At 39.5% G+C, this 16752-nt stretch overlaps 1 protein-coding gene across 4 annotated transcripts in view; it reads right to left on the reverse strand.

Moving 5' to 3' along the window:
* Nucleotides 1–16752, reverse strand: part of ubr4 (ubiquitin protein ligase E3 component n-recognin 4) — a 224472-nt gene that overhangs the window by 129281 nt on the left and 78439 nt on the right. For all 4 annotated transcript variants that reach the window (XM_041798818.1, XM_041798817.1, XM_041798816.1 and 1 more), the window contains exons 24-32: nucleotides 8867–8989; nucleotides 8523–8752; nucleotides 4456–4574; nucleotides 4260–4357; nucleotides 3788–3945; nucleotides 3491–3697; nucleotides 1512–1613; nucleotides 1334–1434; nucleotides 539–926 (exon numbers count right to left, since the gene is read on the reverse strand). In XM_041798818.1, the coding sequence (XP_041654752.1) occupies nucleotides 539–926; nucleotides 1334–1434; nucleotides 1512–1613; nucleotides 3491–3697; nucleotides 3788–3945; nucleotides 4260–4357; nucleotides 4456–4574; nucleotides 8523–8752; nucleotides 8867–8989 (1526 nt within the window). The remainder of the gene's footprint in view (nucleotides 1–538; nucleotides 927–1333; nucleotides 1435–1511; nucleotides 1614–3490; nucleotides 3698–3787; nucleotides 3946–4259; nucleotides 4358–4455; nucleotides 4575–8522; nucleotides 8753–8866; nucleotides 8990–16752) is intronic.

A 16752-nucleotide genomic window follows, 5' to 3' on the forward strand; every position in this document is an offset into this window, starting at 1 on the left:
TGTTATTGGGTGCAAATAAAAACAGCATGCCTTCAAAAGATAACTAGTATGTTCAAAAATATTACATTGAAAATTCGTTACTCTGTTATAAAAAACACTGGGGAGAATCTTGAAAAGACTTAAAATTTCACAGGGGGGGTAATAATTTTGTCCTCAACTGCATCTTTGAACATATTTGGAAATGATCAATGATGTTCAAATAACACAATAACTAGCAACAAGTTAATCTGTTAAATGTTTGTAGAATTTACCTTTTCTCTCTCAACTTCTCCTCATTCATGGGTATGCATTGGATAAGAGGACTTACCCAGTTTGTGATATTTAAAATCTGAAAATGACTTTAAGACCCAAGAAAGAAACATCTGTAGTTGTTTGATTTAAATAAAAGTGTAAAAATGCACTGCATGTTTTTTAAATTGCAATATACATTGCATAAAGAAAAATATTTCAATGTAAGCTTTTTTCCTAATATCATTCAGCCCTATTCCTGGATATAGTTCAATAACGAATCAACATGTGCATAGAACTAATATCTCACCATCTGGTCAGCCAGTCAATAGCTGCCCTGTGCAGCTGCAGGTGGCCAGCCCCCTGTCCTGCACTGGCAAGAGTGGCCATGATGACCATGAGCTCAGGAAAGCCTGTTCCATCACCACTGGCCAGCATGTCTGTTGCCATGGGAATGAGTGTGCTGAGGAGTACAGTGCACACTCCTTCCCCCACCTGGCTGTTGTCACGCACAATATGAGTGGTGAGCAACTGTAGAAGTTGTCGGTTTTCTTGCACTACTTCCAGCTGCTCTGAGTCCTTTGGTGGAGCAGCTGTCATGCGCGTCAGCCATGACTGTAGGCGAGAAGGCTCCACACAGGCAAGCTGGGCCAGAGATCCACACAGACACAGAAGGCTGGGATTTGGGCTCTTCTCAGCTAGAAATGAATGCAGTACAATTAAATTAACGATCAGTTAAAAACTTGGTGCACAGCATGAATACCTCTATTTTAATTGATGATAATTCTGAACCATCAGTATGTGTCAAAGGAAGAGTTAGTTTGATTTTCATACAGTGTCTGAAATTTCCTCCCTAAACCTTTAAACAACAGAATGGCAGGGTCTGTGTCTCACACATTTTAGAACTCAAAGCCTGTGCACAGTTTACATTTCTCTCAAGTACTTTTCCATATGTTTCCACAAATGTCAAGACCACTTTTCACGCACTCAATCAAGTACAACTTTAACATAACATGTGCTTGGAAACCAATCTGTAAGAGGCAGTCATCTCACCCAACAGATCAACTATTTTGATAGAAAATAATAATGCAAGCAGTTAACTTACTGAGCTGGAATAGTTTGGTGAAGAATTTCAGCACCCTGTTGCAGAACTTTGCAGAAAGGTTTTCGTTGGCTGTTGCCATCATTATCTGGACAAGCTCCCCGCTAAAAAAGAGCAGTGAATAAGTGGGGTATATGTAACTATAAAAAAATGTAGGCTGTGATCTCAGTTATATAAATACCTGAATGAGAAGAACTCTTCCATGGCCTTGCGGACTTGGCTGCTCTCAAGCTGCTTCTCAAGATATTGGAGGCATTCTTCAAGAACAGACTCATCCAAACCACTACAACAAAACACAGATCAAATGTTGCTGTGAACAGAAGGTAAATTAGTATGCAATACTATTTAGTCTGTATTCAGGTGGGTAAACATACAGTGCAGTGCTAACACATTTATTAGACCACCACCCAAAGTAAGGTTTATGCCACAGCTGCCCTAAATTAACAGCATTGGTAATTACCAAAATCATCTTTTATGTTTCTGCAATGGTTAATACACCAATATGTAGAAGCTCTTTAACCGAATTAATATTTTAAATACTACAAAATAACTATAAATGTATCCATGAATTTTCAAATGTACTGATTTACAAAAAACTGAAAAAATAGTAAAGCACATTATTATTTCTTGATTAATATGTCAAATTATAGTTATTGCATTCCTGAACAGAAAAATTAGTTTTAGTGGTTGAATGTTATGCTTGATTCATTTCTGACTTCTCAGAGAAGCCCAGTGAGCCGGCTCAAATTTGGGTATAAAAAGGTGAATTCAGTTTGAAATTCCTCATTCCTGTTCAAAATGGTAAAACGTGGAGAGCTCACTGAAAATGAAAGAGTCCGCATTAAAGCACTTCATGATGCTGGTTGGTCTCTGAGACAAATAGGGAAAGATATAATGTGTTCTCACAGCGTGGTCAAGGATGCTTTGGAGTCAATTGCCGAGACTGGTACTTACAAAATGCACCAAGGAAGAGGCAGGAAACCAAAGTTAACTGAAGCAGATGTCAGACATCTCAAGATTTTAAGTACTAGAGACAGAAGGAAGACCACTGCTGATCTTCAAGCAGAGATGAATGCTTTTAGATAAGTCTGAGAAAGTCTCCAGAATGACCATAAGCAGGTGACTGACGGAACAAGGCTTAAAGGGAAGAATAGCTGCTAAGAAGCCATTATTGAGGCCTGCAAAGATCCAGAAATGCCTCAGATTTGCCAGGGAGCACAAACACTGGACTGTTGATGACTGGAAGAAGGTACTCTGGACGGACGAGTCCAAGTTTGAACTCCTGGGTCAGCATTTTTGTGTTTCTGTCTGCAGAAAAGCTGGAGAACGTTTTGATGCCAGATGCATTGCACCCACAGTGAAAAAAGGTGGAGATTCCATTATGGTATGGGGTTCCATTTGTGGATACGGTGTGGGCAAATGAGTGAAAATGGACCGTATCATGGACAAGAACGTCTACCACAACATCTGAGTGCATCACGGAATCCCTTCTGGACTGAATCTGATTGGTCGTGGGTTTATATACCAACAAGACAATGACCCCAAGCATACTTCAAAGCTGTGCAGAGAGTATTTGACCAAGAAAAAGGAATCTGGAGTACTGGAACTGATGGACTGGCCAAGTCAAAGTCTAGATTTGAATCCTATTGAACAAATTTGGGATTCAGTTGATTCAAAGATTGATGGCACTAAAGTTTAATCCAAAGCAAGTCTGTGAGAACAGCTAGAAACTATTTGGAACTCAATAACAAAAGAGACTGTGGAAATGTACATAAAAACAATGCCAGCAAGAATGCTAGCTGTTATCAAGGCCAAAGGAGGCCATACATAATATTACGTTTTTTTTGTTATGTGTGAAAAAGGACTATTTAGTTGCTTCAGTTTGTTATTTGCCAAATAAATAATAATAACATTTTTAGTTTTAAACAAGTTTTTGAAAGATTTCTAAAATGTTTACGTTTTCTTGTTTTCATGACAGGTGGTCTAATAAATTTTTTAAGCACTGTACATAGTACGGACAATCAGGTTAAAAGCTGAATAAACAAGAGACAGCTGTCTTAGTGTGGTTCAGAAGTACAAATATTCATTTTCTGCATCATGATTACATTCAATGTTAAAGCTGTGTAGTGTTTATAGATTTTTAGGTCACACTTGTAATACCTGTTTGGGTCTGAGTGGTTGGCAATAATGTTGTAACACCCAGTAACCAGACGCTCATAGATGCGAGCTAGAAAGGCATCTGACTCTGATGGACCAAGAATGCGCTCCAGTGAGGTGCTGCTGATCTCTGCCACACTCTCTGTGCTGCTCTCCAGGAGAAGCGGCAACAAAGTGCGCACAACCTGTGAGGGGTTCAGCTCCTCTGTGCTAAGGAGGCAAAAATGCACTTCCATTAAATCCACTTTCATAACAACTCTGGCAATTCTAGTTTTTACTTAGTACATGAAAAGTACTTACACAATAAGGTCACCAGTAAGCCGGACCAAAGAGAGTAAGACGTGTTTAAGGGAAGAGGCCAGTGATAAGGACTGACAGCTCAATGTGCCAAGGTGAGCTGCTTGGATTGCACTGATGTAGCTCTCCGATGGAATGGTATCATTGGCAAATGCATTTCGCTGAAAGGAGGAAAAAAAAAAGGGACCAGTCTCATGATTGTAGGCACCACGGCATGATTCTAACCAAATTGCTCAGAGGGAATGGGTTATCTAGGCAGAACTTAAGCTTTTCGCTTGGTATTATTTGTAAACACTTCAAGAAAGAGCCATAGTTATCAAGTACAACTGATATTAAAATAGAATTTCAAAAAGGGCTATATAATTGTGTTTCAAAAACAAAAAAAATCAACAATTGCGTAATCTATTTTAAGAGCATACAGAACAGGACTAAAGGACTAAACCCCAGGCCACCAGTAACACCTTAATTCACATACCCATGAGCCAATGTTTGGGAATTCATTGGTGTGGATGCTGTTCCAAGTCTCACATGTTGTCTGTACAGCTGATGGTAAGTTCTGCATAATGCTATGCCCTGTAAAGGTTCATTTGAAACAGTTCAGGTTAAAATGGTAGGAGAACATGAACAATGTTAAGGTGAAATATTTTGTCTTCCATAATCCTTTGGCATACCTAGCATGTTGGCCTTGCAGCGAGTGGAACCAATGGACAGAACTGCAGCATAACCTTGGAGCTTGGCATCTGTGAGCTTGTTTTCTCCTTCTTCTGGGATGTTCATCAGAAGGTAAGACCTGGTCACAGGAGATTTGGTTAATAATCTGTTCAGACTCTAAGCATTAATTAGTTACAGCTTGAGCCTTTACTTCTCCACAAGGTTTATATTTGTGGATGAGTCAGTATAACAGCTAAATATACTTAAGATTAAACTTGAATTAGGTTTGATACTCAAATACAACAAATTTTCTTATATGGGTATTCACAATAAAAAGACTGATCAAAATAACAATTACAGAACTTTATTGTGAAGACTTTGTTGGAAATAGCATGTGTATTATACATTTAACTTAGCTTAAGCAGAGGTACCAAAGTGCACAGAGCTATGGTGTTTACAGCTGCCTCTTTAACATCAATTTAAGACTCAACCCACTACTTTGAATTATTGAGGACAGAAAACAAGTGTCATCAGTTAAAACTAGGAGGCTGACAAGATCTCACGAGATCAAAACATGACGAGATGTCTCGTTGAGGTGAAAATCACCTCTCGAGATCAAAATTGCCTAGACACCAGGAGCAGCAGCTTTCCTGACAAAAAACAATACCTAACTGAAAGTTATATAAGATCCCAAAGATGCCCTGGAGACCTAAAAAATTGATGGTTTGCCAGCTAATGAAGTAATGGAGCTGTTCCATTCAAAGCACCGCTACATCCCCATCCCCTCCTCTGTGTGCGCTACTCGGGGTCGCACATGATCCCCCAATGCATAATAAGTTCATCATAATGGTGTGAAATGATGAAATGCTGCTGCTGGAAACCTGTGCAGTCTCCGCGAGTTCGTATATGCGCGCAGACCTGCTCATAGTGCCGGTGTGTGTGACTTTTTAACTTTGATTCAGTCGCTGCTTCGTCATGTCTCCTTCTCGTCTCATGGTCTGTCAGTCACACATCCATCAGCTGTTGGCTGTGCATAATGTGTATAATTAATCAGAAGCTTAAAATGAGTAGTGCAACAGGCCACTTCATACTGCAATGGTAAACTCAGCAAAACAAACTCCGCTTGAGCGCCATAGAGTCCATTGTTAGCTCCAAAAACTGAAGTTATAGCTCCAGTTAAACGAGCCCTGTTTGTTATCTGACAGGCAGAGCAGGGAAACACACTCACTCACCAATGCACACACATATGAGAAAAAAGACCACAAAATGATAAAATAGCCTTTCTCCAAAATACTGCAAAAACAAATGTGTTATTGACAGAATTTTTTCTTTTGAGTGTTTTAAATATGGATGTTTTTAAAGAGAAAGAGTTTGATTTGGTTGATGCAGCTCTTTATATTTCAGTCTGTTGTAAATAGTTTTTAAATTACTTTCCAAATAAACTAAATGCTTTTATTATTATAATTGTAGCAATGAGTGCTTAGTGTAGTAAAGTAAATACGTGGCAGACTATTAAAATGAAAGGTCTGATTTGAAGAGCATTAAAATGTACAGTTTGACTCAGAGTTAGACAAGACAAACTGTGTAAGCACTGATAGCCTATTCAGTACAAGAGGAGTTAGTTTAAACATTTCTGAATAGACCTGACTGGTTTGCAATTTAGATTTTTCAGCCGTATAAACAACATATATTTCACTCATATTTTTTCCAAAATTAAAAAAAACAACAAAACAACAACAACAAAAAAAACAGTGTAAAATCTCATTTCGTGGGCCCAAATCTCATCTCATAAGCAGATAAGGATCTCATCACACCCCTAGTTAAAACACATATTTAAACAGTTGCTCAAGCCATTGTGATATGAAATGTTGCAATGCTGGTTTCAAGGTACACCGAGTTGATACATGGCAGCACAAAGCTGTGAAAATCTCCAAAGTCAGCAAACTCTTTATATTTTAGTTTTCATAGACATCAAACTTGGAGAAAAGAACACACATTTACCTCCAAGTCTGCACCTTGATTACATAAACACAAGTGGTGTTGGGTTGGTTTCCTAGCTGCTCTTAAGTGCCAGGTTGAAACTTGCTAACGATGGGGCTCTATCAGAGGCCTGTGTGATGAAGCTGGATTAGCAAGTCCAGGATATCTCTCCGTTAGCTGGACTGACTTATCAAGACATTCGCAATCCGGATCAGCTGTACGACGAAGCTGGCTATCAACTCGCTAATTGCAGCCAGGGTTTTCCAAGCTGGATCAGTGCGCGCTCACATAAAAGGGGTGGTGTTTGCAGCATCTGACCAATCGCAAACATGGAGAAACCCTGCAGAGCAGCGTACAATCATTCTTAAAATATGAGTAATCTAAATCAATCATCCAAGCCAGAAGCAACACTGTCGCCGCAGCAAACGCCAGGGAGGAATGCTGGCAGAAAACTGCCGACTCTGTTAATGCGTAAATTTGTCAGATTATACAATATTAATTCATCTGACAATATAAACGGACAGCACTCTGATCACTCAGTTTGACTTTATTACGGCACAGATGTTTGGGGCAGAGCTTCCTCAGCGAATTTTGTGTTCTAATATTAATTCCTCACCACAACGGCACGAGTAGTTTTGCATTTCATTAATCCATGTTTCTGCAGTGAAGGTCTTTACACACTGGGTCCATGATTTTCGGATGCGTTATTTTTTTTTTTTATTAATCTGAGAAAAACGTCACACACTCGGCCCTTGCACACTGGGTCTGATACGTTCTTTATTTGCCTTCACTGCAAAAATTCGTAAAAGGTGGTAAATAGTTTTGTACTGCGAGCCTGCGTCTCTGTCACTCCTTTAAAATCCTGCTGGATCCATCCTGAAAGAGAGCTTCATTCAGCACCCATTCATGCGTCGTAGCGCTGAGACAAGTTGGAGAGATGGAGGGCAACTTTTTAATTCAGTCTCTGAGTAGGCTACAAATGTAGCCTATGCCTTTATCTGTTATATTTCTATAGCTGATATCCACATGACACACATACAAACTACAGTGTTTTAAGTGAGGTTTCGGGAGTGGGAGAGAGGGAGGAGTTGGATGGGGGTAAGTGAGCGAGAGAGAAAGCAACAGGCGCTGATCTGAATCACCTATCATCCATCTATCAGCTATATTTCCATGGTTTATATCCACATAATAATTGAGCAAACTTTGGTGTTTAAAGTGAGGTTTCAGGGTGAGAGAGAAGGAGGAGGGGTCTGGTGAGGGTGAGCAAGCGAGGAAGAAGCAGTGGACACTGTTTTGAATCATCACTCACCCATTTAAATAGCTTGGACTGATGCGAAATTTCGCATAAAATCGAGCCTATTCCGGAAAAAAAAACAATGACGGATGAAAATTTCAGCATGACCATTATTATTAACCCCATTATTTCAGATGCTACCTAAGTGGAGGACAAAGGACTTGGGAACAAGTGAAGATCTAATATAAAAACATATGTCAAAGCAGTGAGTGACAAGGCTTTATTTCTTGACAATGTCTCTGTTGTATGGATGAAATCACCTGAATTTATCTATCATCTATCCCTAAATATTCTTTCTCTCCCAAGCGCTCTTCTCTTCTTCCGTGCACCAACCAGGATCTTCTAAGAATGGGCAGGCCATTTTCCAAGAGAACTGATTGGTCAGGAGGCGGTGCTTTTATTCTCACTGATCTCTTATCCAGTACATAACCTGCTCCGGAGCAGGTTAGCCGTTCAGCATAAGTTACCACGGTGATTTTTCCCTGTAAAAAGTGAGCCAGCTTCGTCTTACAGAAAATCCAGGGTTAATCCTGAAGTTATCTGGATAAGAGAAAATCCAGCTTCATCGTACAGGCCTCAGAGCTGTTGTCTGTCATATCATGCTGTTATACACCATTTATTTACTTACTACCATAGCTGGTAGTCGGAACAATCGGTGCATCAGTATGACTCAAACAATACAATGCATGCATTTAAATCAGTGATGACAATGTTAAAAAAATCTATTTTGTGACAGAAATTACACCATTGGCGGTACTGATACTAGTTGACACCCAGCACTAGTATATGTTCAGATTTGTGATTCTTTCTCACCGTGTAAAGGCTGTGTACACATCAGTGAGCTGCAGGGTGGCAGGCAGCAGGTTCTTAGTAATCTCCGATGACTTGTGAGGCTCTGCCTCTATAGCAACCTTGGACAAAAGTTCATCTAGGGAAACCTGCACTTTAGAGATGACTGCATCCAGCGTAAAGATGGCTTGTAAAGAGGGTAACTGATGAAGTGGAAGAATGACATTCGGGTCTACACATGAGAAGGTTGATATCTGCAAAAAAAAAAAAAAAAAAAAAGAGTTATCCAGAAGAGACAGTTATGTCTTGTTTTCATAACAATTTCTATGTGCAATGCAGGTCAAACATAGCAAGACTATCGAAAATACCTGTCTGGCAATGTATTCTTCCGCAAGCTCCACATCATATTTAACAGTGCTACACTTAGCAGCAGTTGACTCCACCAGAGAAGCCCCTTGGTCTGCTTTCATTCCTTGCTTTACCAGTTGCTCCTGTGACAGGCATAAATAAACATTAAAATCCCTGATGATCATATAGATTTCATTACATTGAAGAAGGAAGGACATAACACAGTTTAGAGCTATTAGAAAGCAAACTTAAATGGACATAAACAAACCCACCAAAAGATTGATTATTGTACTGGCTTAGTATCAAATGAGTATGTACTGCACCCAGACCCAAAGTGCCTTTAAAAACAGATTACACAAAGAAGATTCAGAGTGAGCCATATGATTGAGTCAGTAGGATGTTTTGGGGGCTTTTGCCTAAGTTTGAGATGAATTTTTTACATGAACAGTGTGTAAATATAGTACAGTATGAAGCTTTTTATTTACAGCATTAAGACTGACACAAAATTTATGATTCTGACATAAACTTTAACTTTTGGGATAACCAGTCAATTTAACCTTTCATTGCAAAGTTCTCTAGCATTACAGATGAGACTGTAACAGTGTACTGAACTGACTTTGATAGTCTAATCTCTGATAAGCCTGATATTGTCCCTTCATTGCTTAATTTCAGTTTCTAATGTCTGATTGACATGACTGTCATTATCATCAATATCATTAGATATTGTATCTCTCCTCAAATTTACTACCCTCTTTACAACTTCGAGGCAAAAATGTACACATACAGAAAAATTGCCATGGAATCACCATACATCAATATTTTTTCTACCTTTTTTAAATTTCTTTAACAACTTCAGACCTGCTCAAAACCACCAATCATTCAATTATTTTCAAGATTTTAACCCTTTAAATGCCAGTTTGATTATTTGAAATATTTCCTTTTTTTCTAAAAAAAACCAAACAAACAAACAAACACAAAAAGTGGATTATTTTCCAAAAATAATCTGTTTTTTAATCTGTTGACCTTTGTCTGCATTATCCAAACACACACATCAGCTTATACATTCTGCCTCCTCTCCTCCTTTCCCTCTAAACCTGTGTGTGATCTTTTAACCATTACAAGCAAAACTGATTTTTATATGGATTGTAAATTTTACAACCCATGTCTGTTGTGATCCACTCAAAAACTAACGTGATACGGTAGATTGTTTTGTTTCACACATCCATCTGGAAAACCTCCCATAGAATATGTTTGGGAAAGGGCAGAGCCTTTGAAAAAAAAAAAAAATCAGAAGGTAATAGGATGAACGTTCTGTCTGTCACATCTTTATGGGTCAATCAGAGCAACAAAACACGTTATGTTGTGAGGTGAGCGCGCTACCAAGGAGTAAACTCCATAGAGAACTACATAATGCAAACCATGGTGACTGTCGACATGTTGACATGACTTTCGTTAATTTTGAAAATAAAAGAACTCAATGCTGTTCTTTATTCTTTTAACGAACAATGTTGTCAAGATCTGATAAAACTGATGCTATAGCAGCATCCACGCTAATCTCTTTCGCCACTATTGCACCGGCCTCTTGTCGCTGCTTGCTTACATCACAACTCCACCGGCCCTGAAGTACTGCCTTTTACTCCTGATTGGTCCCATCATTTTCTTACAGTCCCCAACCTGTTCACATGGGAGCTTTGCAGGATGGATTCACCAGTGAGAAGCACGGAAATGGGCGAATCCATCTGCTTTGCAAGGTTACTTGAAAACAAGTCTAGTTTATGACACAGACACATCAACACAATTCAAGCTATGGAGGATGCAGAGCGCATCCCAGGTTGCTAAAACATGCACACAGAGTGCAAAGAAAAGGGAGATTATGGACAGTAATGAAAGGTAATCTTATAGATGGGCCCAGCACTGGCTCACTTGCTGCCATCTGTGAGGGAAGCACTGCATTGTTACACAGTCACCCCGACAATGCACTCAAACCTGCCCAAATGCATGTGTGTATATACAGTGCTGTGAAAAAGTAGTTGCACCTTTTTTGATTCCTGATTTTTTTTTGCATATATATCTCATTTAAATGTTTTGGATCATCAAACCAATTTTAATATCCACAAAGACAAGCCAAGTAAATACAAAATGCAATTTCTAAATGATGATTTTATTTGCTGAGGCACCCCTGTTGATAAACCATGCAGTCTGGATACTTCTCCCCTTTACTGACATTCTAAAAGACCTCCCTGTGAGGTAGGACTTGAACTACTGGAGGGCAGACCCTGAGATATCAAGTGAAGAGAGTGTGGAGAGGAGGATATGGTGGTTTACTGTGTCAAAGGCAGCAGACAGATCCAGCAGCAAGAGAACTGAGGACTGACCAGCTGCTCTAGCCAAAGGCAATGTTCTGTTACCGAAAAAGTGTGCATGTGTGTGGTGGTGGTGGTGGTGGGGGGGGGTGGGGGTGGGGTGGGGGGTGGGGGGGGGGTGTGTGTGTGAACACTAAGACAGCTGTCTCTTGTTTGTTCAGCTTTCAACCTGATTGTCTGTACTATGTACAGTGCTTAAAAATTTATTAACCACCTGTCATAAAAACAAGAAAAAATAAATATTTTAGAAATCTTTCAAAAACTTGTTTAAAACTAAGAACAACTAAATAGTCCTTTTACACACATAAAAACAAAAAAACTTAATATTTTGTATGGCCTCCTGTGGTCTTGACAACAGCTTGCATTCTTGCTGGCATTGTTTTTATGTACTAGTGCATCTCAAAAATTTAGAGTATCATGAAAAAGTTCAATATTTTTTGTCACTCTGAAAGTGAAACCCATATATTACATAGACTCATTACACACAGAGTCAAGTATTTCAAGCCTTTATTTCTTGAAATGTTGATAATTAGGGCTTACAGATAAGAAAACCCCAAATTCAGTGTCTCAAACAATTAAAATATTCCATAAGATCATAAAAAAAAATGATATTTTCAGCAGAAATGTCAGGCTTCTGAAAAGTATGTTGATTTCTTTGCCTTCAATACTCGGTTGGGCCTCTTTTTGCATGAATTACTGCATCAGTGTGGCGTGGCATGGAGGCGATCAGCCTGTGGCACTGCTCAGGTGTAACGGAAGCCCAGGTTGCTTTGATAGCGGTCTTAGGGTCATCTGCATTGTTGGGTCTGGTGTCTCTCACTTTTCCACGGTCTCTTTTTTATTGAGTTCCAAATAGTTTCTAGCTGTTCCCACAGACTTGCTTTAGATGAAACTTTAGTGCCATCAATCTTTGACCGAAGAGTTCAAACTTGGACTCGTCCATCCAGAGTACATTCTTCCAGTCATTAACAGTCCAGTGTTTGTGCTCCCTGGCAAATCTGAGGCGTTTCTGGAGATCTGCAGTGGTCTTCCTTCTGTCTCTAGTACTTAAAATCTTGAGGTGTCTGACATCTGCTTCAGTTAACTTTGGTTTCCTGCCTCTTCCTTGGTGCATTTTATAAGTACCAGCAGGGTTTTTCCTGCATAGAGAATTTGGTGGCAGCCATCACCACCAATTTCCTTATCGCCATCGGCTCAAGGCTCAGTTTTTTCAGTTTTTTCAATCGTTTATTCCACCAAGCATTTTCCTGTCGGGATCTGTCATTTCAATCACATGTAACTACAGTTGCACGCAACTACTAGTAGTGGCGGTGGCGCTGTGTCGAAATTAGCACCGGCCAACCTGTCAAAGCATCTTTGATTGTGTATTTACTAGTGGTGATATGGATCGGTTAACTGATCTTGACGTCAGAGGTCCTAGTGCATTGGTCCGTAGAGCCCTGGATTGGTAATTTGGGGCACAAACCGGTCTTTGGACCGGTTTTAACGTTAGGGATCGGTTCATTTAGGCTCTGCAGCTTGTCTTCACAGCCCATTCTGTCATGCTCTGGCTCAGCAACTGTAATCGCGCGCGAACTGCGATGACCTTTTACCTTTAAACAAGAGTTCCGTTCACCGTAGGTACTCGCTAGGTAGATGTATGTGTTGCACTGGTCTTTGCCAAAACGTCCTTCGGTTCCAGTTCTGCACCTCAGGAAAAAGTCATGTGGACTTTATATAAAGGATGAATAACTTTTCAAATGTCTGCCCGTCTGTACGCTTTTGAGTAAAGCATTTAAGAACTATGGCAGCTCCAAAGATTCACCTATTGAGACGGCAGAGCTAAAGTTTAGCTAAGATGCCAACACGTAACGCAGCACAGACCCGAACAGAAACACTTTTCTGAGTTAAAACTCGGAGAAGTCTTCAGTTAGCACAACAGCCCCTTTATTCACAGGGTTTAGAACCGTAACATGTTGTTAGGAGTGATTGATTTGGTGACATAATCAATGCATCTGAGCCCACTGATATGATATTAAACGGAGAGGACTTAACTGAGCTGGAGATCAGCTGTTCTCCAGTGAATTAATTCAAGAATGAAAACAATCAAGAACGGTCAGATACACAGAGAAAGGAAATAACCATGTCTTTGCAACATGTAGACTGAAAATTCACATTAAGAGGAATTATGAAAGGAAAAAAATGTATAAAAGTCTGTTTTAATTTGACTGTTTTTAATATTATTTTAACCCCTTGTTTTCCTGTACTAGCAGACACACAGAGCTCTGTCTACCCCAACCTCCTTGTGACTTTAAATTTGTTTCAATTTGTGCTTCCTGGGAAAACTTGATATTTAGTTTGTACTGTTATTAGGATTAATAATGCTAAAGAAGTTACAAGTACAGAAGGACAAACATGTACCAGTAAAAACTCATTTTTTATATATATCTCCCTATTTAATGTCAAAGTAAGACACCTGGGCACCTGGGTGTGCCTCTCTACTATATCCTACTCTCAGCATTGCAGCTGCAATAGCCCTAACAGCATCTGCACAGACAGCAGATGTTGAGAGGCTATTTTCTGCACTCAAGATTGTAAGATATGATTGAGAACACTATCACAATTCATGTCTACACCAGAATATTGCAAAGTTTATAATGCATGAACTTTTTTTTAGAAGATAAAAACACTCCTGCGCAACAGACTTAAAGAGAGGCACCTGGATGTATGCTGTAATTTGGCCATTGATGGTCCAAACCAGAAGTCTTTGAATAAAAAGACTGTCTCAGGAGGTTCTACAAAATGTAACCAAGGAGGGCAAAATGTTCTGCCACTGGCTGTGCCTTGTGCAAGTAAATGGTAGTTAAGCTGCTAATTTAACCAAACTAAAATACAATACAATACAATACAATACAATACAAGAACTTCATTTATCCCCAAAGGGAAATTCAATCGTCAGGGAGTCTCATCTGTTTACTTTAGAATTATACAGTCTAATTGCTGATGGTATGAAATATTTTCTAAATCTTTCTGTCCTGCAGCACAGGGATAGGAGCTGTCCACCACCGTTGTTTCTTTGCTCACTGAGGTAGGTAAGATATGAAGTGGATGATCCATGTTTCCCAGAATGGCCTCCACCTTGCTCAGTGCACGTCTCTCCACCTCATCCTCCAATGAAATGAATGAAATGTTTAACAAAGCACATAAAAATAAATGAATATGCTTCAAAATAATACTTGTCATTTTTTTAAATTCATGTAATTACAACTACTAAAACAGACCGCTAGTAAACCACTTGCTTGAGCCAGTTGAAGGCACGGTACATGTGCACCGGTGAGCCCACGATCAGGTACCACCACCACCTCATTTTAAGCCAGGAAAAACCCTGACCAGTCTCGGCAATTGACTCCAAAGCATCCTTGACCACACTGTGAGAACACGTTATGTCTTTCCCTATTTGTCTCAGAGACCATCCAGCATCATGAAGTGCTTTAATGCGGACTCTTTCATTTTCAGTGAGCTCTCCACGTTTTACCATTTTGAACAGGAATGAGGAATTTCAAACTGAATTTACCTTTTTATACCCAAATTTGAGCCAGCTCACTGGGCTTCTCTGAGAAGTCAGAAATGAATCAAGCATAACATTCAACCACTAAAACTAATTTTTCTGTTCAGAAATGCAAGACAAAAACTATAATTTGACATATTAATCAAGAAATAATAATGTGCTTTACTATTTTTTCAGTTTTTGTAAATCAGTACATTTGAAAATTTATGGATAACAATAATAATTAAAGCTGCAAGCAGCAATAACGGGCCCTCGCAACCTGGTGCACGTCGGGATGTGTCGCGACCGCGGATGTGTAGCAACGGTTGAGTGCCAGCAACAAGGCGTGCTGCACCCATGGGGTATATTGGCATTGCAACACTCCACACTTCTACAGAAATGGAAGGTGATACCCCTCATTAATTTCCAGAGCTTGCCATTATTTTGGCAGTAAAACTAATGGGTAAGTGGCATGAACCCTGAAAATTTTGAATGCAGCTCCAAAATATAAACAAATCACTGGATTGTCAACTTCACGGCTCCCCTTTCTGCTCTGCTTGGTTCAGCCGCTCTTTCTCTCTCTCTTGCATGCTTGCAGCCTCACTCCACAGGAGAAAAATGACAGCGTGGCTTAAAGCATTAACTGATTGTCCTCTGAATGTTCCAATCATTGTTGATGAAGATAGAGCAGAGGAGAAAATACAGATATACAGATGTGTACAAGTTTGTTTCATTATTTTCTCCAGTGCTTTGATATCTCTTCCCAGTTTGTCATTTTCTTTTATTTTCATGGATAAATAGACAAATAGACAGATACAAACTTTGAAATGTGTTGTTTGCCGTTGGGACCCTGTCCTAAATAGTGTTGCAGTATTTTGTATTATCACAAGATGGCAGCATAGCCTTCATTTTTGTTCCATTAAGAAAAGAGGGACTTTTGAAACTTTCAACACGCAAAATAAAAAAAAATAGAATTGCTTGTTTTACAATAGAGATCCAAGAGGCTTAATTGTAGGTCCTGAGATGACACACATGCTTAAGCATTTTCAAAGGCCTTGGTAATATGTGCTCCTGGGGCTAATTTTTTAAAATATTATAGGGGTTGTCACTAAACCAATAAGCAAAGTCCAACCAAAACACCAAGGGCAGTCATGTCAGATTCTCACCAGGGATGCACAATAAATTGTCGGCACCGATAAATTATTGGCCGATAATGCATATATTTTACATATTTTAATTTTGCCAATAATAAAATATTAACCGATAATAAAGGCGTTTGTTTTCTTTCTCATGAGACTACACATTCCGAAACAGTAGTTGGCGCTGCAGTACACGACCCACTGTTAACCACCATAGAAGAAGAGAAGTGGCCTCTGTGCTAAGAGCCAACAACACGGCTAAATTATTCAGTATTTACTGGGAGGATAACATGACAGTGTATGTAGAATTTGCCCTGCAAAGGTCCTGAAGAGTTGAAAGAAGTCTTCGACTGGTCCTTAAAGTCACTTAAAGTCATCATCCTAACAACGTTAAGACGAAGCGGCAGTAGCTGCTAGCATTAGCCGTGGGCATTAGGACCTAAACAAAGGTTAAGACGAGGCAGAGTACTGAATGAGCAGACACTGGAAACTGCAGAAAGTTCGTCAGAGCCAAAAGGCAATGCTAATAATGACAAATCATTCTGACAGTCTCCTGATGCACCACTGCTTTCATAGACGTATGCCTGCCTGCTCTATTTGATGTGCTTTCATTCAGTCTGATCAACGTTAGGAACAGAAGTTACAGACCACGGTGGACTTTACATTCTTAACCTATCTCTGATATGACTTATGTCAGTGCATATTTTTAATCTTTACGTAAAACATCAGCTCTATTTCTGACTGATGCAGCACAAACAAAAAAAGAGACACCCAAAAATCTCCATTTGTTAAGCATGACAGCCTGTTATCATTTGTTTGTCTGTATGTCTTGTATGTCTGATTTGATATGAGTCCGCTGAATCCTTGTTAAGTTAATT

Source organism: Cheilinus undulatus, linkage group 11, assembly GCF_018320785.1.
Source record: "Cheilinus undulatus linkage group 11, ASM1832078v1, whole genome shotgun sequence".
NCBI classification, from domain to species: Eukaryota; Metazoa; Chordata; class Actinopteri; order Labriformes; family Labridae; genus Cheilinus; species Cheilinus undulatus.